A 25283-nucleotide genomic window follows, 5' to 3' on the forward strand; every position below is an offset into this window, starting at 1 on the left:
GTCCAGGCAGATAACGTCCTGTTCAAATCCTTCAGTCTTTCTGGGGACACTGCCACTCGGCACCCATCACCCCGGGCTCTGTATCCAAGAAACAAGCGAGTGAGATCACTTCCACGGCAGCCCGGGCTCCCCCGCCGCCGGCCCGGCCCCCAGTTCAAGGCCTGGGCTGCCCAAGCAAAGAGAATAAAGACGAGACAGACTGAGGTATAGTTCAAAGGTTGGTATCTTTTTTCGTTTCCTTTTTTTTTGCTTTTATAAAGAAAAATAAGGTTGTATTTTTTGTTTGAAAGAAAACATAAGTCAGCCCCCTCCCCGCCCAGCCTCTCCCCTGCCCCTGGGGGGCACTAGGACCACCGGCCCTGGGCAGGAGGGGCCAGGCTGGCCCAGGCGCGAGAGGAGGGGGCTGGGCACTCGGTCAGGGCTTCCTCAGAGCCAGAGAGGAAGGGCATTCGGGAATGGAATTTGGCTTGGTTAGGCAAAAAGTAAAATTTAAAAACTCGACACACACGCCCACGGTACGAATGGGGGCCAAGAGGCACCACCTCCGAGTTGGAACCATCTCTGGCAGCTGGAGTCTGGGACGTGGCGTGGCCCCTGGCTCCCAGTCCCCCTTGTTCTGGGGTGAGGGGCAGGGCAGGAAACAGTAGCTCTCAGGAGTGGGGGGATGTCAGAGCAACCTCCTTCCCCACATGGTAAAAAAAAAATTACTAAAAAAGCACCCAAAGCTTAATAAAACTAAACCTCCCCGGCAGGGAGAATTGGGGGCATCCTGCTTACCAGCAGAATGCCTTACCTGGCAAAAATGTGTAGAAAAATAAAATTAAACTTTATCCCTGAATAACAGAGTGAAGACCCTTCCCCTGCCCTCATGACCCTCCCCTCAACGAGTCTCAGAATTCACAGAGGCTGCCGCTTCCTCCTGAAGTGGCACGAATGCGTGCACTGACACACGCACGAGTGTGCACGCACACACGCACACACGCACACAGCCCCACACCTGTGTCCAGGGCCCAGGGCAGCGGGACGGGGATTCTGACACCCACAGGCAGTCTCTCATTCCTCACGGCATCGTGAGGGTCCCTGTGCCAGACTGAGACCCATCCTTCCTCTTCTCAGGGGCAGGATGGGACCCCAGCACAAGGGCAGGTGTAGGGGGCAGACCTGCAGTATCGGTCAGAAGGGCAGTGGCAGGACCAAGGGGCATGGGGTAGGAAGCAGGCTAGCCACAGTGGCCTGGAGACAGAGGTCACGCTGAGCCCACCGTGACAGCAGAATGCTGAGGGTGGGCGTGAGGGTCCAGTCTCATCAGAGACCTGCAGGCTGAGGGGTCAAACAAGGCCCCTGTGGACAGCGCATGAGGGAGGGGCCTGGAAACGGGGCGGGGCAGGCCCTGGGTAGTGCTCTCATGGTTGCAGGGCTGCTGCCTGGGAAGGTCACCAGAGGTAATAAAATGGGGGCGCAAGCAGGGAGAAATGAGTCTGGGGGGTGGTGCTTACACTAGTCCGGCTGGGCCCCTGAGACCCAGGAACTCTGAGGAGCCCTGGGCAGGAAACTCACCTGCCCACCCAGGAGAGCCAGAGGGAAGGCCTAGCCCACAGCCCACAGGAAGGGGCAGGACAACGGCAAAAGATGCCGGTCCTCAACGGGGCCTGCCAGGGGAGGTTTATCCTCCACCCGACTGGAGACCACCCCTCCCTCCTCCCCCAGGGAGCCTGAGGCGGCCCACGGGACAGAGGAGTACAGTACGAAGATGTAATCACAGCCCGCGGGTGCGGGGTCAGGGCCAGCTCCTGATCCCGTCACAGTAGTCGTGGCATTCCTGCCAGGCAGGGCTGGATGGTGGGGAGGGACCCCAGGGTCACGCAGCCCCTCGGGGATCCCTGGCTTCAGGATCAGAGTGTCAGCACCAAACACACAACTGATGTCAGCCAAGGAGGTGGGCGGGGAGGGCTGTGATCCCCAAGACCATGCCCAGCCCCGCAGTCTGTTAGGTGGGGAGAAGGCTTCCGGGAACAGGACTCCCTCTGGCGAGGTCAAGGGCCCTGGAGAAAAGGGCGGAGGCGGCAGCCCCTCGAGGAGGGCTGAGGCCGGCAGTGGTGGAAGCGGCATGCACCTGGGCGCACCCTCCGAGACTCTCTGGGTGCCGGGAGGCTGCGGACCGCGGGTCAGCGCAGGCTCTGATACAGGTAGGCCGAGGTGAAGAGGGCGTTGACAGTCAAGCTCACGGCCAGGAGGCCCCGGATCAGGGAGGGGCCTAAACGACCTTCCAGAGAGAAAACGAGAGACCTGTGAGCGCTGTGGGGCTGAGGCCCCGCCCCCAGGGAGGCTCTCCTGGGCTGAGACCCCGCCCCCAGGGAGGCTTGCCTGAGCTGAGACCCCACCCCCAGGGGAGGTGCTCCTGGGCTGAGGCCCCGCCCCAGTTCTTTCCGGGCACCCAGAGGCCTCCCCATCTGAAAAGACAGGGGAACGTGGGGTCACTTGGTTAAATTCTGACTCCTGTTTTTTTTCGGCTGTGCCCTGCAGCTTGTGGGATCTTACTTCTCGGACCAGGTGTCGAACCCGGGCCCTCAGCAGTGAAAGCGGAGTGCTAACCACTGGACCACCGGGGAATTCCCAAGTTCTGACTCCTTGAAGATGCCTCTCTTCCTGACCCTGTGCCACCAGGCAGGTATGGGCTAGGGTGGTACACACTTGCACCTTGCCATGGGGTACACCAGCTTTACAGACAGGACAGGATGAGTACCCTGCCCAGGCCTCAAAGGCGATAAGCTGCTGACTGGGGTCCCCCACCCCAAGTTGATGCTGCTGGGTCACATCCCAGACCCCACCTGATTTGGGAACAGCACCCATTTCCAGTCAGCTCAAAATGATCACTCCAGGAGAATCCTCTGTCAACATACATGTCTCCCACACGTCTGGGGGCAGCACCAGGAGCTGACCGCTGGGCTTTACACTGAACTGGGATTTGATCTCACAGCCCGCCCCCAGCCCGCAAGCAGAGGAGCCAGGATTTGAACCCAGGCAACTCAGTGCCCTGCGTAGCCTGCAGCCTCTGCACTGGCCCCCAGGGAGCCCATGCTGACACCCTCCTGGGGAACTTTCTCCAAAGGTGAAAGTGTTCTGTATCTGTTCTGTCCAGTCAAGCAGCCACAGGCCACACGCGGCAATGGAGCACCTGCAATGTGGCTGGTGCAGCTAAGCAGGTAGATTTTTATTATTACATTTTAATTGTTAAATGTAAAGAGCCACCTGTGACCAGAGGCTCCTGTAAGAGCGCAGATGCAGAACCTAATCTGAGTGGGGATGCTGTCACAGACGGGGTCCAGGAGGCCTCGGGTGGGCCATCTCACCCTCTTCTGTCACCCAAGAGCCCTCGAGGGGCTGTTCTCGGACAGCTCTCAGGAGGTGGCTGCAGACCCGCAGACCTCGCGCCACCCTGCCCTCCTCCCGCACATTGCATGGGGTGCAGACCTCGCCAGGTGGTGGCCTCCTCCGCGCACCCTCTGGTGGTGGTGTCCACCACACAGGAGGATGACTGGGACGAGTCGTCCTCTTTCTTGATGGAGCGGCTGCTGCAGGTGCTGCCTCTTTCCGGCGCTGACTTCATGTCTGCAGGGAGAAGGGGCGTTTCAGTGGGAGCTCATGGCTCACCCCCAGGGACAGACGCGGGGCAGCTCCACCTCCAATCCCAGGATGGTCCTCGGACGTGGCCGGCCAGCCAGCCCTGCCGGTCCCAACTCGCTCGGCCCGCCCCGGGCAGTGGGCAGTGGGAGGCCAGGTCCTCATTCAGGTCCTGTCTGCGTAGCTGCCGTGAAGGGAGCTGGTTTTAGATCAGGAGCAGCAAACTCAAACACCGCCAGGCGGTGGAAGATGACGGCCACAAGCGAGGCTGCAGAGGGGGCAGGTCGGTGGGGCAGGGAGTGGCAGAGGCTGGGGCGTGGGACCTCAGCCTGCCCTTCCACCTGTCTGACCCAGCGTGGCCAGATCTTCTGATATCATACGAGACACAGGAAATCCACACATTCATGTGAAAGTTCTAGATTTTAAAGGTTGAGGCCTAATTTAAAAAATTCTAAAATGCTTTGCAGAAAAATTTCATTTGAGCGAAACAAAAACATCTGCAACCAGATGCAGCCTGATGCATTTTTGATCCATCCCAAGGAACAGAGGATCCTCAAAGTCAATTGCAAAAGAAGAAAATAAAATCAGCCAACAAAGGGCAACGTCCTGGAGGGTTCAAGGTCACCAGAAGCCAGGCCAGGGATGTCTGGACTTGGAAGAGTGGCCACACAGTCAGATAAGAGCCAGGACAGGCCCCGTGTGACCTCTTGATGGTGTCCCCACCGCTGCACACTGACCAGAGGCCTCCCACGGCCCGCTGGGCTCTCCTGCCTCCGAGAGGGTGGTCAGAGGGCCGTACCCACGGTGTGCTTCGTGTCCTGCGCCGGCTGCCTCTGTGGGACGGGGGGCGGCTCGATGGTGAAGAGGCTGCCATTGCGGGGCGAGTGTTCGTCGGAGCTGCTGGGGGTGTTAGGGGCCTCCCCAGGGGGCGACGGGAACAGCAGCAGCTTCTGCCCCTTCAGGTTGAGCCGGGCAGGGCTGATGAGAGGCCTGCGGTGGCGCAGAGAGCCAGAGCTGGAGGCCACTGAGCCGGCCACGGAGGGCGCTGGGGAAGGGACCGGGGAGGAGGGGCAGCTCCCCGACAGCAGAGAGAAGTAATCTGGAGGGCGGGAGGATGACAGAAACAAAGACGACAATATCGTGTCAATGTCTGCTCTGGTTAGAGGAGCGGCTTTGATCCTGGTGCTTTTTCCTGTATTGACCCAGGGAGAAAGGCAAGGCTGGGCCTAGACTTGGGGGCAGAGGGGAGCCCTGCTGGGAACTGAGGGAGGAGGGGCCTGCACTCCACCAGGCACCCGAGAGAGGGGAGAGGATCACGGAGCCTCAGCCACGCCCCCTCTGCCCCCTTCCCCCCGACTTCTATCCAAAGCCCCTGGTTCCTCCCTCAGCTGAGAGCAAAGCCCGGGGAGAAACAAACCCTGGAGACCTGAGGTCAGCGACCCTGAGCCCTGCTGACGCCGGCACCCCAAGCACCGCCTCCATCCGTCACCACTGTAAGGACGACAGCATCGTAGCTGATCCTAGAAACTCTCACGCCCATTTCACAGAAGAGGAAACTGAGGCACAAGGGCGTGAAGCACTTGCCCAGGGCTGCACAGCTGGGAGGCACAGGGCTGGGGTTTGAACACGATCCCCTCTGGGGGCCCGTCTGACCCCAAAGCTCACACTTAATGCGGCCGCTGTCCCACCCTGCACACGCTCTGGAAATGCCGGCCCACACGCTGCCCCGCCTGAGGCGGCTTCCCGGTCACTCCCCTTGGCATTCTGTCCTCCTCACCTGAAACTGGAACCTCTCTAGATCGGGACACCTGAGACGGTGGGCGGCTCCCACTGAACAGATACCCTGAGTCTGGAGAGGAAAGAGAAAGGCAACACAGGTCCCTGCGGAGACAGGGCCGCGGCTCCAGCCCCCTCCCCGCCTCGCACGGCTGCTCTGCCAAGACCGTCACCCAAGACCGTCACCCAGTGTGGAGCTTTCACGAGGGCACGTTCCCACCTCGCAGATGAGGAGACCGAAACCCACAGCAGGCCACACGGGAGGTCGCGTCCCGGTACCTGACCTGTGCCTTCTTTGCTTCAGCCATTTGGAGCCCTGCCCTGCTCCACTAACCCGTCGCCTGACCACCTGCGCTGGGCCTTGGTGCGCAGAGCCCGCTGCCCCTTCCTCAGCCAAGTGCACCCCAAGGGCAGGGGCTCCATCTCATGAGCCCCTTGGTCCCCCAAGTGTCCCGCTGACAGCCGAGCGTGGAAAGAGCCGGCGGCCTCCACGCGCCCTCATGGGGGCTGCTACTCCACTGCCCGAAGGGCTCTGAGGGGTCCGTCGGCCACAGAGCCCCGCCTGCCCCTTCCACCCACCGGTCCGGGGACCCGGGTCAACCCCCAAGTGACTGTGTGAGGATGGCCACGTGGCCCAAGCACAGCCGGAGTCCTTTCAAGAACTGGGGAGGGGCCTTCTTGCTGGGTGTGAGCTGGAGGGACGCAGGGGTGAGGCCTGCAGCGAGAGGTGCAGAGACAAGTAGAGCAGAGAGAGAGAGACGGGAAGATGGACCCTGGCACTGCGCCTGCGCCCCGGACCACCAGGGCCTCCTGACACCTGAGCCGAGGACCCGCCCCAGCAATGGAGACTCTGGGATCCCACCCTGAGACCAGAACTGCTCTGCCACCCTCAGGGCAGGGGGCCTCCTGAGCCCTTGCCTCGGGCCTCCCAGGGCAACCGGGAGGCTGCCCGTTGACACGGTGTGCGGGGTCCACACCCACGCTGCCCTGCAGAGGCTCGGGAGCTTGGGTCCCTGCCCCACCCTGGAGGCCTGGAAGCCTGGTGGGCTCCTGGTGGGGAGCTCCAGAGAACACTCTTCTGGGGAAGGGCCCAGCTTCCGGGCCCTCCAGGTCCCTGGGTCCAGGGCATTCCATGTCCACTCTGCTCCCCTCCCCCGGCTCCAGCCGCTGTTCACGGAGGGCCCGCAGAGGCCCTGTCTGTCAGCCCCAGGGCCTGAGCTCAGGAACTCTGCTGAATAGCCACTTCCAGAGGAGGGCAGGCAGCAGCCACCCTCCGCCAGCAACATGGCTCACGTTTGGTGACACAGAAGTCCCTGGAGTCCAGGTCTCCGTACCACTCGGGGCTCTCACCCCTTCAATCCCAGCCTGAAGGCCTCAAACACCACCCACCGCTCAGCTCACGCGCTGTGTCCAGCGAGCCGTGTCTCCTGCAGCGTGGCCCACCCCCTACCTACGGGGACGCTGGACTGCACACAGCAGATGCTGGGCGAGTCCCGGAGAGAAACAGGTCCAGAGGGGTGTCGGACTGGAGGGGGAGCCCCTGCTTGGGGGAGCTGCTCAGGGGCTTGAGACACTGCACGTCAGCAAGCCCGGCTTAACCAAGATGCCGCCCACCTTCCTAGAGGCTGGATCCTGCCGCACAGCCCCGCAGCCCAGGCCGCACCCCGAGGGTGAAGCAAACCCCGTGGGCACCGGGTGGCTTCCCAAAGTGAGGAGGGTCGTCACGGAAGCCCCCGCAGGGCTCCCGGGAAGACCCTGCTGGGGAAGGGGAGGGATGAGACAAAGCCTCCCGTGACAGGGGCCAGGTGCTGGTCACACCGGGGCTCCATAAACGCAGCAGACCTGAACCGAATCCCTGCCCTCTGGACCACACGGAAAGGCCGGGGGCAAATTTTCCAGGCCCCAGTGTCTCAAAACAACGGCAGTTAATAATAACGGTAAGAACGGTGATAAAAGACAAAACCCCATGGGCGGGGACGTGGACCCACCGGATGCCTAAGCGCTTTAAATACACCACCCGGTTTAACCCTCACGACCACCCACAGGGTGGGTTCCACTACTGGCCTCAATTTTTTTTGAGGGCAACTGAGGCTCAGCATGGTTAAGCCCCTTGGCTAAGGCAGCCAGTGAGTGGACACAGCAGGGTCTGAACCCAGTTCCGCCCGTCTCTACAGCAGAAGCACCACAACCCACCTCGGGCTCAGCCAGAGTCTCCGAGCCCAGCTGCCCCCAGCCCCGCGCCGCCCACCGCTGCCCGAGCGCCACTTACCTGCTCGCGTCAGAGAGGGGATGGTTCCCAGCGAGAGGGCCCGGCTGAGGCGGCCGGGCAGCGAGGAGGGCGAGGCCCGGCGGGGAGACCGGAACAGCTGCTGGTTGGCAAGTGGCAGGAAGCCGGGCGGGGCAGGGATGAACAGAGCCGGCGAGGGGCCTGCGATGCTTGGGCAGGGGACGGCCAGGCTGGGGCCGGCAGGGAAGAGGCCGGCAGAGTCTCCCGGGAAGTACCTGCGAGAGAGAGCCCGGCGGGCATGGGAGAGGGGAGTGGGTCAGCCCCGGGGGCCCTGGAGCGGCCTCCGCACGGCGGGCCCCCTCCCCTCCCACGGTGCGAGGTGGGGCACGAGTCGGGGTCCCAGAGGAGGCGTGTGTTAGTTGCAGCAGAAAAGCAGTCCAACCACATTCACGCCATTAGGAGCGGGTGGCTGGGAGGTGCCAGCGTGACCCACCCCTCCCGGCATGCCCCCTCCGATCCCCCTCAGCCTCACAGCAAACTAGGTCCACTACGAGTCTCGGTATTAAAGTGACACTGTCGCCCTCGCCAGCCTCACGCCAACCCTTCACCTCGAAGCAAAAACGCCCAGCCCTGCGCTGGCCGCTCAATCGGGCCGACGGCCTTGGGCTCCTCTGCGCCGCTTCCCGCTCAGTGCCCAGAGCCTCCTGGCAGCGGCCGAGCTCGGGGGGCCCCTGCTCCCCAGGGCCCGACCCTGGGAGTCCTGCCGCTGCCCTCTGGTCTCAGACACTCCTCAAAAGCCCCTGGAAGAGCGGGGCGGAAGGCAGCCAAGCTTGGGAATCTCCGGGAAGAGGCTCTGGCCGGACACCAACTTGAACTCAGAAAGACCCGTAACGATCGCAAGGCTGCCCGAAAGACGGAAGGTGACAGTGTCTCTTTAACTCGAGAATGGTACAGATCACACAACAGGACTCGGTGGCCCCAAGCCAGAATGTCAACCATGCTTCTGATTAAGGCAACCGATTACAGAGGGGGAGGGACAGAGGCAGTTAATACATGATTAGTCCGCCGTCTGGACGGAGCTGCGGGAGGTCCAGCCTTACCTCGGTCCCCAAGGGACAACTGAGCCCATGGATAATGTGCCGACGGACGGGCAGGCTGGCTCAGTCCCTGCAGCAGAGCCGGGGGGCTGCCTAAGGTACCCACCCCGTGCCCACCACGACCTTGAGCTCGGGGCACCGCTGGCCAAGCTCCACTCCACTGATTTCCCTATCTTTCATTCCTGACCCTCTCTTTAAACAAGTTTTATGAGGAAAGTGTGGGGTCAGCTGATGCCCTCCTGGAGAATCGCGTGACCTCTTTAAAGCCTTCCAAAGCACCAGGAAGCCACCTGGACTTCAGAACCAAAGCTGGGGCCCAGTGTTTGGGGGACACGGGGAAATCAAGGCAGGAGCTCATCAAGCAAATCTACGGCGGAGTCTGGGCAACCTGGCTGGCCCCAGGCTGGACGCGCCTGCATTCCACCCGCTGACCCATCCTGCCTAAGCCCGTCTGACCCCTACCTCCTTTCCCCCAAAACGCCTGCGGGAGGTTCTGCCTCTAAATACAAGATACGATTTTGTGCTGTCATTTTAGAATGACATACCGTTTGGCAGGACAGACAAGCTTGAGGAGTGGCCCAAGGTGGGGGGACACTCGGCACTCCAGTGAAGGGCAGTGGAGGTGCGCTGGGACCTTTGGCCAACTTGCTCCAATCATGCACGAAGCCCCGCCCCCTGCTGGGGCCTGCACCTCCCAGAGGACCCCATCTGCCCTGTGCAGCAGCAGCAGCCCGATGAGGGCAGGGCACGTGGGCCATGGGGGCGGGCACGCCCGGGCCCCTCCAGCGGGTGGCAGCGCGACTCTGCCCGCACTGGGCTTCCTGTGCCGCCCCACTGGGCAGCCCACAGGCCAGGCCAGGCCGGGAGTCGGCCGAGGGCCACCTGCAGTAATCGGCAAGTAAGAGGAGAGGGTCCAAGTCGGGCTGCAGGTTTCAGAGGTGGCCAGCTGGGCCCAGAAGCTGGGTCTTGTCAGCTCTTTCCTACTCTTTCCAGATTCTGCTCACACCTGGGGCTGCCCCAGAGCTTATAACCTGAGTCTCTCATCCACCTGGCACAGGTGCTTTCCCAATCTCTGATGCTACTACAAATGGTGACACCGAGGGGGAGGCAGTTCTGCGGTCTGACCCTCTCGCTGGGACATGCAGTGGCATCACTCAACTAGCAGATCCTTGTGAAGCGCCAAGCGTGACCCCTTGTCCTGGCTCCGCAGAAGACAGGCCCCAGGAGGCCCCTGTCAAAGGAGCCCCATCTCCGCCAGGCTCCCGAGTGCTGCACAGGGACTGACACTTCCTCTGGCGAGGCCCACCCAGACTGCCTGTGCCTTCAAATCCCATCTCAGAGAGGCTCCAGCCCAGATCCAAGTCTGTGTGTCCGCCGGGACACAGGGGCTCCGGGGCGGGGGCGGGCGGCTGGCTGCACTGCCTCCCATCTGACACTGAGGGGGACCTTTGATTTTCCAAGCCAATCCCAGGCCAAGCAGGGAACAACAGGAGAGAGAGGACTACATTTTAAGCAGCAGTTTATGGAGACGAGGAAAAGTATGAGCCAGCAGGGCACCCGAGGATGGTGGGCCCTGAGCCGCTTGGTGCCCACGCTGCCAGCTCCCAAACCTGACTCTGGTGGGCACCCCCGTCCCCCGAAACCCCTGCCCCCGGCACAGAAGCCTCTGAAGGAACGTGAAAGAAAAAAACCAGAAAAGACGTGGTGCCTGACGCCCACCGGTCAAAGCAGGGCCCCGGAGGCATTTATTGAAAATACAGCATCAAAAACACTACATCTATGGCCGGGAGTTGCGGTTACAGTAATGAGAGGATCACTAGACAATCATCCACGTCTACACAAGAGAGGATGGGACACTCGGTGACAGCTGCAGGCAGAAGGGACACGGGCCCCTCCCGGCGGGCTCCTGGGCAAGCGTTACGAGCGAGCCTGCTCGGCCTGGGGCGGGGACCCCAGAGCCGGAGGGAGAAGACGGCCCCTTGATCCCAGATGGTCTGACTGTCGTCCCCAGCGGAGGGGAGAGAGGCCCCCAGCAGGGCCGACACATTCCCAGGTAATAAGCCACAATCCCAGTGGTGCCCGCACTTCCTCAGCTGTCGCCAGTAATGTCGGAAGGTGCTGGAATATGCTCTATGTAATGAAACTTTAAGGGACAAGTGGGTGATTTTAAAACATCACACCAAACACTAAAGAGGCCAGGAAGCCTTCCTCGATGAGCTCCATCTCGTGACATGAAGGTGTCCTTCCGTCCCCACTAGAGGGCAGGAGCGACATCTGCTCAGCAGGCTCCCGGCCAGCAAGAGAGCTGGTTAGGGTTGTTATAAATAATTTAACTTAAATACACACGTACACACAGATGTCCTGCTTCTACTCAACACCAAGAAAAACAGTAATTAGCATCGCGCCGCCAGTTTCCTTGAGAACAGGGGATTCCAGAGGGCAGGGCGCGCACAGCCAACAGACACGGGCTCCCCGCCCGGCGCCCGGCGCCCCTTCTCCCTGAGGCCGGCCGGCCGGGGCGAGGGACAGGGCAGCCCCCCCACTCCTCCTCCGCCTTGTCAGCGCTCTTCCACCTCACGCTCCTCCCCACCCGGGCGCTCGGCACACGGATGCCGAGGGGTGAGTGGGGAGGGGCGGCCGCCTCGGAGCCCGAGAACATGAGGACGGCGGGGCCTGCTCCCCGGGGGCTCTGCGAGGGGCCTGAGCCGGGCACGCTCCACCTGCCCCTCAGGCTCAGCCAGCTGACGGCCCTTTCCTGAGTGGGACCCGCACACGTGTGTGATCCGCTCTTGCCTTCCCTGGGCTCCCATGTGTACAGCGGAGGGGTTGGCGCACTTGGGGCCACACCTGGAGGGGGCTCGTGCCTGCAGCGAGGAGCGGCAGGACCCAGGGCCCTAGAGGGGCGCACGGCCTTGGTCCAGCCTCCTGCCATGGCCCTGGGAGGGCAGCCCCCAGGCTGGGAACTGCCTCCAAACGTGGACAGCGTGTCAGCCTCCAGAGCACATCCACGCCAAGGTCAGCACTCAGGGGCCCTGGAGAGGGGTCCAGCTCTCCCTCCACAGGCGGTAAACAGGCTGGCACAGCAGGGCCTGGCCCAGGGAGAGCGAGGCTGAAGCCCTGTGGGGTCTGCGGCTGCCCTACAGGGAAGTGGGAAGCAGGAGCTGTGGTGCCCTCCCTGAGGGGCTCTAGGGACCAGGAGGAGGGCAGTGACAGGCCAGAGAGGGACAAGGTGACAATGACCTGGTGTCATGGGCCTGTGTGTCCCTTGGGCTCCTTACCCCATGCTAACCTTGGGCAGTTGGAACTCTTCCCAGGCATCATATTGGAGGAAGGGTGTGAGAGGAGGAAACTGGGGACACCCCTGGCATGGGGGGAAGGGAACAGGGCCAACGAGAGCAGTTCAGGCCCCGCGCTGCCTGCCAATCAGGGCCGCCTCGGCCCAGGAAGCCTGAACCCCAGTCCCTGCAGGGAGTGAGTGGAGGGCTTGGCCATAAAGGTTGGGGTCCTGCCTTTCGAGGGCAGAACCAGGGGCTTCCCAGGAGAGTGGGCAGAGTGTGTATGCCCGGGTTCTGCCTATCTGGCTCACAGTGGTGCCCAAAAGATAGAGAAGTAAAGGAGAGAGTATTTAGACCTTAGACCTCCCCCCAGCCTGGGCCAGTTCCCACCACGGCCTGGCTGTTAAGAAAGCTGCTGAGCACAGGACAAGCAGGATTTCCTCCTGTCCAGCTTGAGAAAGGCCTCACCCCACATGCTCACGGTCAAGGCCTGTCTGGGCCTAAGAACTGCACTCTCCATTCCTGGGGAAGGGGGCTGAGGGGTAACAGGGTCTCAGAGCAGGGAACCCAGGGGGCAGCCCTGTCTCCTCCTGGTTTCACCAGCTCCACGGGGCTTACGGGGCAACGGGTAGGACCAAAGGGACAGACCAGAGAAGTGACGGTGGGACGAGGTAGGGGGCTCCGCTCTGGCCCCGGCTCAGCAGCACCTGCCCATGCCAAGCAGCCCGAGTGGTCAGGCCGTGCGGCCAGGGCCCAGCCTGCAGCCACCGTCACCAACCCATGTCAGGGGGCCCAGAGACGGGGCAAGGTGAGAGGAGAAGCAGGCAGCAGGCCTGCAACCCTCTTCCCGTGGTGTCAGAGCCAGGAAAAGGGCCGTGGCCAGTGTGGGGTGCCTGGAGCTGCCAGCAGGAAGCCACGGGTCAGAGGCAGGCAGCACGGGTGCTGCCCGTGTTCCAGGCTCAGGACAGTGAGGGGGGTCTTTGGCCAGAGAGGTGGTGGCAGTGAGCAGCTAGAGAGCACTCGGTGGGGTGGGGGCCTGGGCTGGGGAATGGCTTGGTGGAGCCAGAAAGGAAAGGGGGGCAGGCCTGACTCCTCGGGGAAGTGGAGGGGCTGGGCCAGGACCGGGGGCCCTAGGCTGGGCAGGGGCGGGAGTGAGGCAGGTAAGAAAGATGCATGACAGAGGGGCCCTGTCTGCGCTGCGGGCAAAGCCCTGGGCCTGTCCGTCCGTCTGTCCTCCCCCCGCAGTCACTGCTGCTTCTCTGACCTTCGGGGCCGGAACCTCCGTGGGCCCGTCGCCTTCCTCGTGGCCACGGCTGCTGTGAAGCCCACCAGGCAGCACAGGGACGTGGTGCTGAACTTGAGCGTGTCCAGCCAGCTGGGCGAGGCAGCCTGCAGGTACTGCTCGGCCAGGTGCAGCGCCAGCAGCAGGGCCCACAGGCCAGTGGAGAAGGCGTCGATCCTCCGGAGCCTGCGGGGAGAGCGGGAGTGAGGGCCCAGCGAGGTGGGATAAGACGACCCCTCCCGCTCCTGCCACCTTCATCCACCCCCAGCCCTGCTCAGAGGACAGAACCCAGGGCCATGAGGAGAGCGTGGGCCTCTGAATGCCGCTTCCAACAGTTACAGGCCGCACGACTCTGAGTCAGTGTTTCTCTGAGCCTCAGCGTTCTAGTCTGTACGATGGGGCTAAGAAACCTCCCTCAGAGTCACTGGGAGATGATGTGGACACCGTTCGGTACAGGGTCTGCAACCGCACAGGGAAGCAGAGCAAAGGCCCAAGGGCGCCCACTCGACCCTCCAACAGCCCGCGAGCTAGGTTATCACCACCCGCCTCTGCACATGAGGAGCCTGAGGTGGAGCAGCGAGGCAACGTGGCCCCAGTGGCCCCTCAGAGCCCCTCCCCTCCAGCCCGGAGCTTTCCTCCCACTGTGCCCCGCCCCGCCTGCCCCCCACGCACCTGATGCGGCCGGCCAGCAGCATGGCCAGCAGGCAGGTGAGCAGGCCCAGCCCCACGACGCCCATCTGGTGGCTCTGCCCGAAGGCCCAGGCCTCGTGCAGCTTCTCTGCCGCGTGCTTGGGCAGCAGGCCCAGCAGCTGCCGCCAGCCCTCGGCCCCAGGGGCTGTGCCGTTGTCAGGCGGGGCCGAGCCACTGCTACCAGGTGGCAGGGCCGGGGGCAGGGGCGCCCCCGGGGCAAAGGGGTTGCTGGTGCCATACAGCGCGGTGGTCAGCAGGAAGGCGCAGGCCAGGAAGGCGAGGGCTCGCAGCACGATGACCTGGAGCGGGGCCTTCACCATGGACGAGCAGAAGCTCTGAGGGAGGGAGGGAGAGAGGGAGACACTGGTCAGCAAGAGGGACAGAGCCACCGACATCCGTCCCGGTGCCCACTCTGTGCACGGGGGTCTGGTCAGGGGCCCACTTGCTGAAGAACCCACCAGTTCCTGGTGATCAGAGATGCCCTACATTCTCACACACTCTTGGCTCTGTTTCTGGTTCACCACTGGGTCCCATTAATCTGTCTCATTTCTGGGCCGTCACCCCACTGCGAGCTCCTGTGTGGGGAAGAACTGTGCTGCCACATTCTCTACAGAACTCCTTTTGATGTGATGGTGACCTCTTCCTTCAAGTACGTTTTTTTCAATCGTTTTCAAATTCTCATAAAAATTTCCTACTGCGGTTTTAACTGGAATTGTAATAAGTATACAGATAACTCTGGCCAAAATTAAGTTAAAAAATACAGCAGTAAGTTGTTCAGTCTGGGAACACGGTGGAGAGGAGGAAAGCAAGGGTCAGAGCATCCCACTGTGCAAATGGGCGTGTGGGCTGGCGCGTGGCTGTGTGGTCGGGGGCCTGGCTGCAGACTGGAAAGCACACACCAGCCAGTCAGCGAGATGGCCACAACCAGCAGGGCACCTCTGGGGACCCAGGGGGTGGGTGGGAATTTCTTTGGGGAGGATGGTTTTTACCTCTAAACCCACTTGCTACTTATATCACATTGTTTTAAGCCAGGACACGCCAGCATCTGAGTACAGCGATAAAAATTAACAATGGTTTTAGCCAGCCAGTCCTGGGCTCAAATCCTGGTGACACCACACACCAGGTACGTGGCCTCTGCAAGTGACTTAACCTCCCCAAGTCTGGTTTCCATGGCGCCTTGGAGAGCACCCACCACGAAGGCGCTGGGAGGAGCCCACACAGGCGTTGGGAGGTGCCCAGGCTCAGCAGGGCAGCTCAGAAGCCCCCGTCACGCACGCAAATAACAAACATGCTCCTTAGGGCCCCTGCTCCGCTCCGTGTCTGGGGACAGGTTGGGATGTGGCCCCGCGGGACAGTTGTTGCCCCAGGGAAAAGGGCCTCAGCTCTGCAGAGCTGCCCCCAGTCACTGGCCCGGCCCTCTGGGAAGGGGTTTCCTGCGCAGGCTCAAGGGCTGGGGTGCCCGGAGAGCCCCACGGACGCGCCTCGGACCTGCGCGTGGGTCTGGTCGGCCCCCCGGCGCTTGAACTGGCGGCCGAGCAGCAGGGCGCGCAGCTGGCGGTTCTGGTGCTTGACGTAGTGCTCGACGGCGGCCTGGCACGGCCGGCACAGCTTGTACATCTGCTCCAGGTGGTGCCGGTACACCTCGACCTCCTCGTCGTATCTGCCCTGCGGAGCGGGACGGAGGCTCAGGGTCTCCGGGGGGCGACCACGTGCGAGTCGTCCCCAACCTGCACCTGCTCCCCCGCTGCCCAACAGGACAAATGGCTGGGAATAAGGGCCGCCCAGAGGCCGGGACACAGCAGGGCCCTCAGGTGACAGCAGACACTCCAGCCAACTCTGTCGCTCCGAAGGACGCACCTTGAGGCCAGAGCCTGGGACGTGGCCCCTGCTTCAGGCCCTGCTCCCGGACTCCAGAGCTCCAGGAAGGCAGGTGACCCATGGGGGAAAGTAGCTCTGGGCTGACACCACCTGGATGCGGGCAGACGGACAACCCAGAGGTGGGCCTGCCTCCCCCCTTAAGCCCAGTGGTCTAGAAGACACTGGAGAGCCCCCGGCCGGGCCAGGGCCCTAGCAGAAACCAAAGGGCCTTTACGCTTCAGGAACAGCCCAGGAGACCCGAGTCCCACCCCTCCTCCCCCAAGAGACGCAGCAACACCCCCCCCACCCCGCTCCCAGGGGAGGGCGGCAGGGCCAGCAGTTTGGTCTCTTGCTGGGACTGAATGTGCCAGAAGAGCTGCCCTGGCTGCCTCATCGCACATGCCTGCCCTTCTCTCTGCAGCCTCCCCGCCTCTCCCCTCCCAGCCCCAGCTCACCTCCATTTCCTGCCCTCCCCTACTCCCAGGCTGGGCCTTGGGAAAGTCAGTGTCTCTGGGCTTCAGCTGGGATTTTCTCCTGAGCTCACAGAACCCCCAGACTGGGCGAGGTGACATCAGCTAGATGACAAGGCTGCTGGGCTCCACGGTGGACCCGGCGGAGGCAAAGCCCTAACACCAAGCCTCTGGGCAGCACCTGTCTCCCCTCCTCTCCCACAAGCCGGGACATCGTCCACCAACTCCAGAGCAAACTGCCCGCCAGCCAGTGGCTGAGACTGACTCAGAAGGACACGGAGAGGATGGTCCAACAGGGCCCCGAGCTGGAGCCCAAGGACCCTCCCTCCCCCTGCCCAGGGACAAAGCCCTCTGGACCGGCACGAGCTGGGCCTTCCACGATGCTCCCAGGCTTGGGGCCCCCAGAGCAGTGACACGAGACAGGAAGAGCGAGAAGCGAGTGGCAGCTGAGATGACTAGATCACACACGCGGAACACAGGGCCAGCGTGGGCTGGGGTGAGGAGGGGCCTCCCCTCCACTGCTCTAGCCCCCAGCCCCTCCCATGCCCCGCTCACCTCATCACGTGGCGAGAAGGCAGCCAGCTGCTTGATCTTGGTGGTCTGGTGGTGACTGCACCGCCGGCACAGCAGCACCTGGCTGCTCACCCACTGCGGGGGCTGCATGGGGGCCCGGGGGCCGGGCGCGCCGCTCACCACGTGGTTCAGGTGCTCCAGGTACTGGGCGGGGATCGGCTTGTTGTAGTCGCCGTTCTGGGGGGGCGGGGAGGAGGACCTGAGTCAGGGGGAGCCCCTCCCCACGGGCAAGAGCCTCCCCACGGGTTCAGGCCAGGCGCCGGACAGAGGCCCTGCGTGCCGACACTCCACGGAAGTGGATCGCTAACACTCCCTCGCTTTACGTGCAACGCAGAAGCTCTCCTTCCAAAAAAACGTCACGGGAACCCCCAACACAGGCGATACGCTGAGGGTGCAGCCTGGAACCCGCCCCCTGCCCACACTCCCACCTGGTGTCCCTCCTCAGGACCCAACAGGGGCTGGCACAGGGGTCGGCAAACTCTGGCGATGGGCTGGCTGCCCACGTCTGTGAATAAAGCTTTCCTGGGCTTTATTCACAGCCACAGGCGCTACACATGTCTGTGGAGACTCTGCAGTGCCGAGCAGTCGCAAGAGACCGCGTGGCCTGCAAAGCCTGAACTCCTCATTGCCCAGCCCGCAGAGAGCCTGCTGACCCCGGCCTGGTGCAAGGCAGAGACTGGGCTTCAGAGCCAGAAAGATCTGGGTCTGAACCCAAACCTGCCAGTTTCAGAGCTGCGACTTTGCACAAGTCACCCTAGCTCCCCGAGCCTGTTTGCTCCTCCTCAAAGGAGGGGCCCAGGGTCAGGGCCCAGGGCCCGCAGGTCCTGGATGGGAGGGCCGCACCTCCTGGAAGCCGTTGTACTGCTCGCAGTGGGGGCAGTCCCAGCAGTTGCGGTTCCCATAGGGCACCACCGTGTCCTGGTTGCAGAACCAGCAGTTGACGACGGTGTGTGTCGGCTTCATCCTGTGGACGAGGAGCGGAATCAGCGGGAAGACCTCCGTACCCACGCGACGGGAGACCAGGGAGAGCACGTGGGAAGCGGGATGGGGACCCCGAGCTGGAGATGCAGGCAGGCGGAGGAGGGCAGGACGCTGTGTGTCCAACGGCAGGACCTGGGCTTCTCCTTGGCCTCTGAGGCCAAGCCTCCCCCGAGCTGGAGACGCACCAGGGACCCAGGGCCAGCCAGGCCACGGGGCCGACAGGGACCAGGCTCTAGGACCACCCTCCCTCCCCGCAAGGCCCGCAGACCTGGGCCTGTTCCCAGGATGCGGAAATGGTGCTCCCTGGGGAGTTTCCAGATGGAAGGCACCTCCTGGGCTTCACAGAAGTCCCCAGGAGAGCGAGGGCCAAGAAGGCCAAGGGGTAGGGACTGCAGAAGGCTGCTCAGCCTGGGGCCCCCCTCCCCGGCAGGGGGACAGGACAGGCTGGCCACAGTGGCCCTTGCCAGCCACACGTGTGCTGACAGGTGGGGTGTGCAGGATAATCCCGGCCCAGACACCGAGGGATCTGTGCTCCAGGGCCCTCCATCCATCTCCCTGGCTGTTGGGGGTGTGTGTGTCGAGGGGGTTGGGGAATGGACATGGAAACTACCAAGCAAACCCCTCCAGTTCCAAGAATCTAAAACAATGTGGGCGACAGGTGGCAGATGCTTGAGCCCTGGGGTCCTGGCCTTGCCACTCCCGTCTCCCTACTCACCCCCAGAGTCCACCTCCAGCTCTGGGGGTGCCGCCTGGGCCTTTGCTGGGATGGGCAGCCATACCACACACGGACACCCCTACTGTCCACAGGACAGCACGGCCCCAAGCTTCCACGAGCCAGAGCCCCCGGCCCTGCCACCTTCTCCTCTCCCAGCCTTGGCCCGCATCTGCAAAGTGGGAGCGATCACAGAACCAGGGCGTCTGCGTGTTACAAGGACCCAATGACACAAGACACGTAAAGGTGCTTCGCAACGCAGGGCTCTGGCTGTGTCACTACCCTGTCCCCGGGATTGTCAGGGGCCTGGAAGAAAGGCTGGCCCCCCGGGAAGCAGAGCTGCTGCTTCTGACACCACTGATGCTTCCTGGCCTTTCCCTTCCACTGACCATGGGCAGGTTACTAGAGTTCTCCAAGCCTCAGTCTTCTCACCTGTCGACTGGGGACAAGACATGTCAAGTGTGGGAAGCGCTTACAGTGCCCAGCTAAATACCCAATAAATGACAGTTTACATGGGGAGGGCAGGGGAGGGGAGGAGAAAGCCCGGACAGAGACAAGGACATGAAACCAGACCCTGCAGGGAAGGGTCCCAGGGTCCACAGAGGGCACCTGGCTCACCCCAAGCAGCTGCAGCTCCAGTTCAGGCCAAGGCCCTCAGAGTGGATGACAAGGGACCGCACGTCTTCAGCATCACTGAACCAGAGGGCAAGGCCCAGAAAGAGCAGCACTGGGCAGCGCGGCTCGTGGTCATGGTGTGGCCTTTGGGGAAAGTCATTTCTTTATCTGGCCAAGGGAGATAATGATAATCCCTGCCCCCAAAAGGCTGCCGAGGGGATCAAATGAGAGAATTTAGGAAAGCGCTGAGCTGGGCAGGTGATCAGCGGAGGCATTTTGACAGCTTCACTGGGCTTCAGGCAAAGAGCAGTGGAAGGAGGCGGCTAGCGGTATGGGAACCTGCTCTGCTGAGAAGCCAGCACTTGGCATTCCTGGGCAGTTAAGCACTTGGCTTTCTCTTTGTTAATTTGTACCTGCTTTACAGGCTTCTTTGTTAGAGTGCACAGTGGTGTGTCCAAAGGGGTGATGAGGCAGGCCGGAAGACCTCTCCCCTCTGCCCCCAGGTCCTGCTGTCCTCATGATGGGCCCCTCTGCCCCCTTCACCCCAGACGGCCACCGCACCACACCCCGCCTCTGGAGAGAAGCCAGCAGAAGAGCTGGCAGCCCACGAATAAAGAGAGATGGGAAGGGAATAAAGACGACCGGTGGCAGGCGAGCAGGAACTGAGGCTTTGGTCCAGGGGGCCAGGCACGAAGCCCCTCCCGCCCAGGAAGTCATCATTTCCACCCTGAACCTCCAGCTCTGTTGCTAGGGAAGTGAGCCTGGCCTGGAAGGGGGTGGCAGGAAGGGGAGGCTGGGGATGAGTCCTGGTCCCTGGGCCAGCGGCTCTGGCTTGGTAATCCCTGCCCAGGGTTGGCGGGGTGAGGGTCCTCTCTCGCGGACAGGGCAGCTGCCTGCCACCTTGGCCAGATGGGGTCCCCGTGCCAGGAAGTCACCTCCCACAGCCCCCATGGGGTGAGCCCTGAAAGCGCGTGCAGGCCTGTGAGCGGCAGACGGACCAGCAAAGCTACGGGGAGCTGGCTGTGAATGTCAGCTCCCCAAGCACCAGCGCCGCTGCCGCCCGCCCGAAGCGTCACGCGCCAGACACGTGGATGAAGTGACTCATGTTCGCGGGCTGCACTTGACGGCTGACCGCACAGCTCGTACGTACTGCCCCCACAGCCGCTGGGCGGTCCTGGCCGCTGGGCCTGCACTCACCTCTACCAGGCCTGACGCGGAGCCTTTGGGTCAGCCTATCTGAGCCCGCTTAGCCGGGGTCCTGCTCAGGGAAACGCCCCTCCACCCTGCTCCCCTCCTGATCCCTCAACCCGCTTCTCCCGAAAGCCAACAACCTCCGCCCCCAGTGAGGCTCTGGGTCAAACCACTCTTCGTGGTGGACAAGATCTGAGGGGACAAGACAGAATGTCCCTGTGACACAGGCAGGAGCAAGTTAGATGGGTCCAGGCCAGGCCACCTCAGGTGGAAGGTTGGGCCCCAGAGGGCGAGTGGCCGGGAGGGTCTGGAAGGAGCTCACCCAGCTCCTGCTACCTGTGTGCTGAGCTCTCAACCTCTGCTGGGGCTGGAGGAGGCCTGAGGCAGCCAAGGGCAGGATGGGCCCCTGGGGGGGAGCCAGGGGCAGCTGCATGCTCTGGAACCATCCCTCCACAAGCCCCAAACCCACAATGGGGAAGAAAAGATGAACACAGGCCCCTAACAATGGTATCACCCCCTCAGCCCCAAACACGGGCAGTCAGTTACAACAGAGCTCGTGCCCTGGCATCCCGCCGTGCCCTACAGGTCTGGTGGGAGCGGGCGGGCGTGAGTTCTAGCCCACCACTGGCCCACCTCTCTGAGGGCTGCAGCTCCCCTGCCAGGGGGCGGGCACCTGCTGTGAGCCCAGCACTGTGCCACATGGAAGAGACACTGCGTGGGGTTCAGTCCCTGTTGGGGGCGGGGGGTGCTCAGAATCTGGGGGAGGCCCGCGCGTCCACCAGTCTCCGCCAGGCCCTGAGAAGTTCCCAGAGAGGGTCTGGCAGACAGCCTGTGACCCTGGGCACCATGGGCTGGCCTGGCGGGGTCTGGAAGATGGTCTCTGAGAGTCAGGCTGGTTCCATCGGGGGCCGAGAGGTCGGCCTCCAGCAGGGCCCCGAGGGGATCCCAGGACAGGCTCATAGGCGAGGGGTCCTTGTTGGACCCCACACGGCTCCTCACCTGCTCCTCTGTGCCCTGAGTGTTGTCCGATCCACCAGGGAGAATCCAAGGAGCAGCCTCCTGGGCAGCGAGACAGCGGCACCAATGTGCAACTCAGTGTCACCAGCACCCAGCGGGCCTCCAGCCGCCCGCGCTGGCCTCGAGGCGAATCACACTTAGGCCCACAGCAGTCCAGCCAACACCAAGACAGAAAGCCCGGATCCGCCCTCGGTGGACCACGCCGGTTCCTCAGCACAGCCCGCGCTGGCTGGGCACACGCTGGATTGCAGGGAGGCAGAGACGAGCGAGGCTCTCCACTCCTGACCCGGACACAAGGACAAGCACGACGACCTCACAGGGCAGCTGGTGACAGGTGCCACAGGAGAGAGCCAGCAAGTGGCGCATTTGCCGTCACCCTCAAGAAGGGGTTTGCCGGCCAGCAAGGCAAACGAGCAGATGGCCCTCAAACAGATGGACTGCGGGCAAGGGGGGCACCACCCGGCACGTGTGCAGAGAGCAGGGTCCCCCCAGCCAGAGTGCGCAGCACCAGGAGAGCCTGGCGAGAGGTGAGCGGGAACCAGGGACCCTGGACGCCAGGCCGAGGCTCTGCTCCTTTACCCGGGAGGCTGCATCCTCTCTGTCTCCAAACACCAGAAAGTGGACAAACCAATAACCACCTATGGGGGCCTCCAGAGGTCTTGAGTAGGGATGTGCTGGCAGGAGATGGACACGATGCCAAGCGGCAGAGCCCGGGGGTGGGAGTTTGGGTGGGGGAGGCACAGGAAGCCACCAAGACTGCCTGGGTACAGGGCGCGCCAGCCTGGGGAAGTGTAATTGGGGCTTCCACCTGGCCTCCTATGGGTGCAGAGCGGCAGCCAAGTTGCTCAGTGAGGATCCAGAGCACGAGGCTTGGTTAGGAGCTGAAGGGCCAGAGTGAGGCAGGGCTCTGCCGTTTAGCAACTTGGTGTCGTAGGGCAGGAAACACAATCTCCCTGGGCCTCTGTTTCTTCATCTGTAGAATGGGGCCAACAGCAGCTCCTGCCCCTCCCAGGTCACAACACATGGTCCCGTCAAGAAGACTCCGCGGGTGGGAAGCCAGGGTTGGCCCTGCCTGAGGCTCTGGGGACCGCAGCCCTTCAGAGAAGCGGGCTCTTCCCCCTGCTCCCCGGCCGATCCTCCGTCCAGCTCCCTCCATCTCTGTGCCGAGCCCCCAAACACCCAGCCGGCCAAGTCCATTTCCAGAAACAACTCTCCTCACATGCCCTCCCCAGGGTCATTCAAAACCCACGCTGTGGCCAAAGCCATTCCTCACTGTCACTGTTTCCCCCACAGAGGGAGAAGGGCTCAGCCTGGTCTTGCTTCTGAATCGTGACAGTGGCTAATTTACAACCCCCAGACAAAGGCCAGCGCTCTGGTAGAATCTCAGAGCCTCCTGGGAAAGGGCTGGTCCTTCTCAACCAACAGGTCCCAACGCCACACCACGACTCTGGTGTCATGCCACACTGGTACCCTCCTGGCTCCCCTCCAAGCAGCTCGCCCAACACTGCACCAAGGCCTCAGACTCCTGTCTCCGGGAGAGGGAAAGCTGTGGCTGGCAGCCCAGGAGGGGAGACGGGACCCCCAGGAACAGCCGCAGCACAAGATGGGAGCTTGAGGCACAGTGAGCAAACCCAGTGCGGATCCAGCCACACCAACACGAGTGAGAGCTGCGAAGCCTGGAGACAAGGCCTGGCCCAGGCTCTGATCCTTGGGCTGACATTCCCTGCCCCCGGTTAGCTGGGAGGCAAGCCGGGCTCTGGACACACCTCTGCTGTCGACACGCTCTGGGAATCCAAGCAAGAGCAAGCGGCATGCGCCTCTGCACCTCAGTTCCCTCGCGTATGAGATGACTGGTTTGAACCAGTTGGTCTGGCAAGCCCCTCCAGCTTCCAAATTTTGGGCAGAAGCTGGGACACGTAGAGCTGTGCGTTGTCAGGGACCCCTTGAGGCCGCCCCCTCCTCAGCCTGCCAGTCTGGCTCATCCTGCAGACACAGCTGATGTCCCTCCTACCCCTTCCTCCCCCGGGAAGCCTGTGACTCAGTCGCCCTCACTTCTTTTCCCCTTGGGTGAGAAGCAGTACCCGGTGGTGGCTAAGGAAGAACAGACATGCCCTCCAGGTTCAAGTCCCAGCTCCCCCGCTTGCTGCCGAGTGACCGTGGGCAAGTTCCTTCGCTTCTCCCACCTAAGAGCTGCGCTTCCACATACCCTGCTGAAGCTACAAGCCCACCCATTCTGTCTCCAGAATGTTCTCACAACCCCACCTTTTTTCCCTATCCCCTGGGAAGGTGGATCAAGTGGGGAGACAGTGGGGCTGTCCCTGAGGTCCTCCTGAAGCAAGAGGCCATTAAGCTTTTATCCCTGACCATGGAGGCCAGCTCTGCACGGGGGGGTCAGCATGATCTCTGAGCCGGGGTCGGGGTTGGGGAGCCGCCACTGAACCCGCTCAGCAGCCCAGCCCCGTTTAAACACCTCTGAAGTATGTCAGCCTCGCCTGCTCTTGGAGGCTGTAGAGCCCGGGAGTTAGGGATGCAGGCTCCAGGGTCAGGATGCTTCAGCTCACACCCTGACTCGTCTAATTAATAACAATTTATGTAGCTCTTTTGTCCCTCAGCTTCTCTAGACAGAGCAGGGGTTGTGACTCTGAAATGGGCTTATGTGAGATTAGAACAACGCCCGAGACAGCGTATGCGGCCCAGAAACCACCGGCTGGTGTTCACGCGACCCAACGTGCCCCTGAGGACCAGGGATCGGGGCTCAAGACGGAAAGGAGCAAGGCCCGACTCCCGCTCGACGCTCCCGCAGGGTTTGGGGACCCTGCAGACCCTGCGGCTGGGCCAGCGCAGGTCTCCGCGGGGGAGGAAGTTCGTACCTCACGCGCTGGCTGTCCCCGCCCGCCCCACATCCCTGGGGTCCCCCAACCCACTCCTCAGCCGCTTCCCGACTGGGGATCCCCAGCCCGGTTTTCTTTCCGGGGGCGGGGCGCGGGGACATACGGGCCGGGCCACACCGCCGCGCCGCGGCCTCGCCGCGCACGGACAGCGAGGCGCGGGCGGCCCCGGAGCCGGCGGGCTTGGGATGACGGCGGGCGGAGGGCGGGGGCGGGGGCGGAGGCGGAGGCGCGGACGTGATACTAGCCGGCCGCGTGGGCCGCGCGCACTCACCTCCGCGCGATCCGGTAGAGCAGCACGCCGGCGGCGGCGCACGCCGTGACCCCCAGGCCACCGGCCAGGCCGGCCGTTGGGTAGCGGGCCAGCAGCGCGCTCATTCCCTCCATGGCTCCTGGCGCGGGCGATGGGCGGTGGACGGCGGCAGGCGGCAGGCGGCAGGCGGCAGGCGGCAGGCGGCAGGCGGCAGGCGGTAGGCGGCGGCGTTGGCGCTGGCGCTGGCGGCGGGGCCGAGGGCCGCGGGCGGGACGCGGGGCGGCGGCGCGCGCCTCCTCCCGCCGTGACCTTCGCCGCTTTGTAGCCGGCGCGGGCCCGCCCCCTGACTCGGCGAGCTCCCGCCGCGCAGCCAATCGGAGCTTGGGGCGAGCCCGGTGGGCGGGGCGCCGGCGGAAGTCGCCGTACTGGCCAGAGCGCGCCCTCCCGCGGCCGGAGGTGGGAGGTGGCGCGGGGCCGGCCCGGCCCTTCTCCGCTCCCGCTTTGCTCGCCCGGCGCCCCAGCTTCAGCATCCCGGGCTAGTAAGTCTTTCCCCGGCTAGTCCGGTCTTCCCAACGCCTAGCCAAACCGGGCCTATGCGCGCGACGCTGGTTTACGGCAAGTCGGAGCTTCTTAAGCCGCTTCCACTGAAGCCACTCCAATGGTCAAAAAATCAGTTTGTAGAAACATGAACCCCGCCCCCTCCCGCCATAGGGAGGAAGATAACTAGATCATGGGACAGCCATGCTACGGAACGTAAT

At 63.1% G+C, this 25283-nt stretch overlaps 1 protein-coding gene across 2 annotated transcripts; it reads right to left on the reverse strand.

Annotated features, from left to right (window-relative positions):
• Window positions 1-215: 215 nt before the first annotated feature.
• TMEM201 (transmembrane protein 201) lies at window positions 216-24730 on the reverse strand. Of its 2 annotated transcripts, XM_061185009.1 has the most exons (11): window positions 24547-24730; window positions 17712-17832; window positions 16851-17045; window positions 15457-15633; window positions 13951-14303; window positions 13261-13464; window positions 7667-7899; window positions 5399-5470; window positions 4421-4720; window positions 3472-3609; window positions 216-2263 (listed from the first exon to the last, which is right to left on the reverse strand). In XM_061185009.1, exons 1-11 carry the CDS (start codon window positions 24657-24659, stop codon window positions 2166-2168), a joined length of 2004 nt encoding a protein of 667 aa, XP_061040992.1. In that variant the 5' UTR covers window positions 24660-24730; the 3' UTR covers window positions 216-2165. The 2 variants fall into 2 exon arrangements, with proteins under 2 accessions (XP_061040992.1, XP_061040994.1); XM_061185011.1 differs by lacking the exon at window positions 5399-5470.
• Between the last annotated feature and the right edge of the window lie 553 nt (window positions 24731-25283).

Source organism: Eubalaena glacialis, chromosome 3 (assembly GCF_028564815.1).
Source record: "Eubalaena glacialis isolate mEubGla1 chromosome 3, mEubGla1.1.hap2.+ XY, whole genome shotgun sequence".
Lineage (NCBI taxonomy): Eukaryota > Metazoa > Chordata > Mammalia > Artiodactyla > Balaenidae > Eubalaena > Eubalaena glacialis.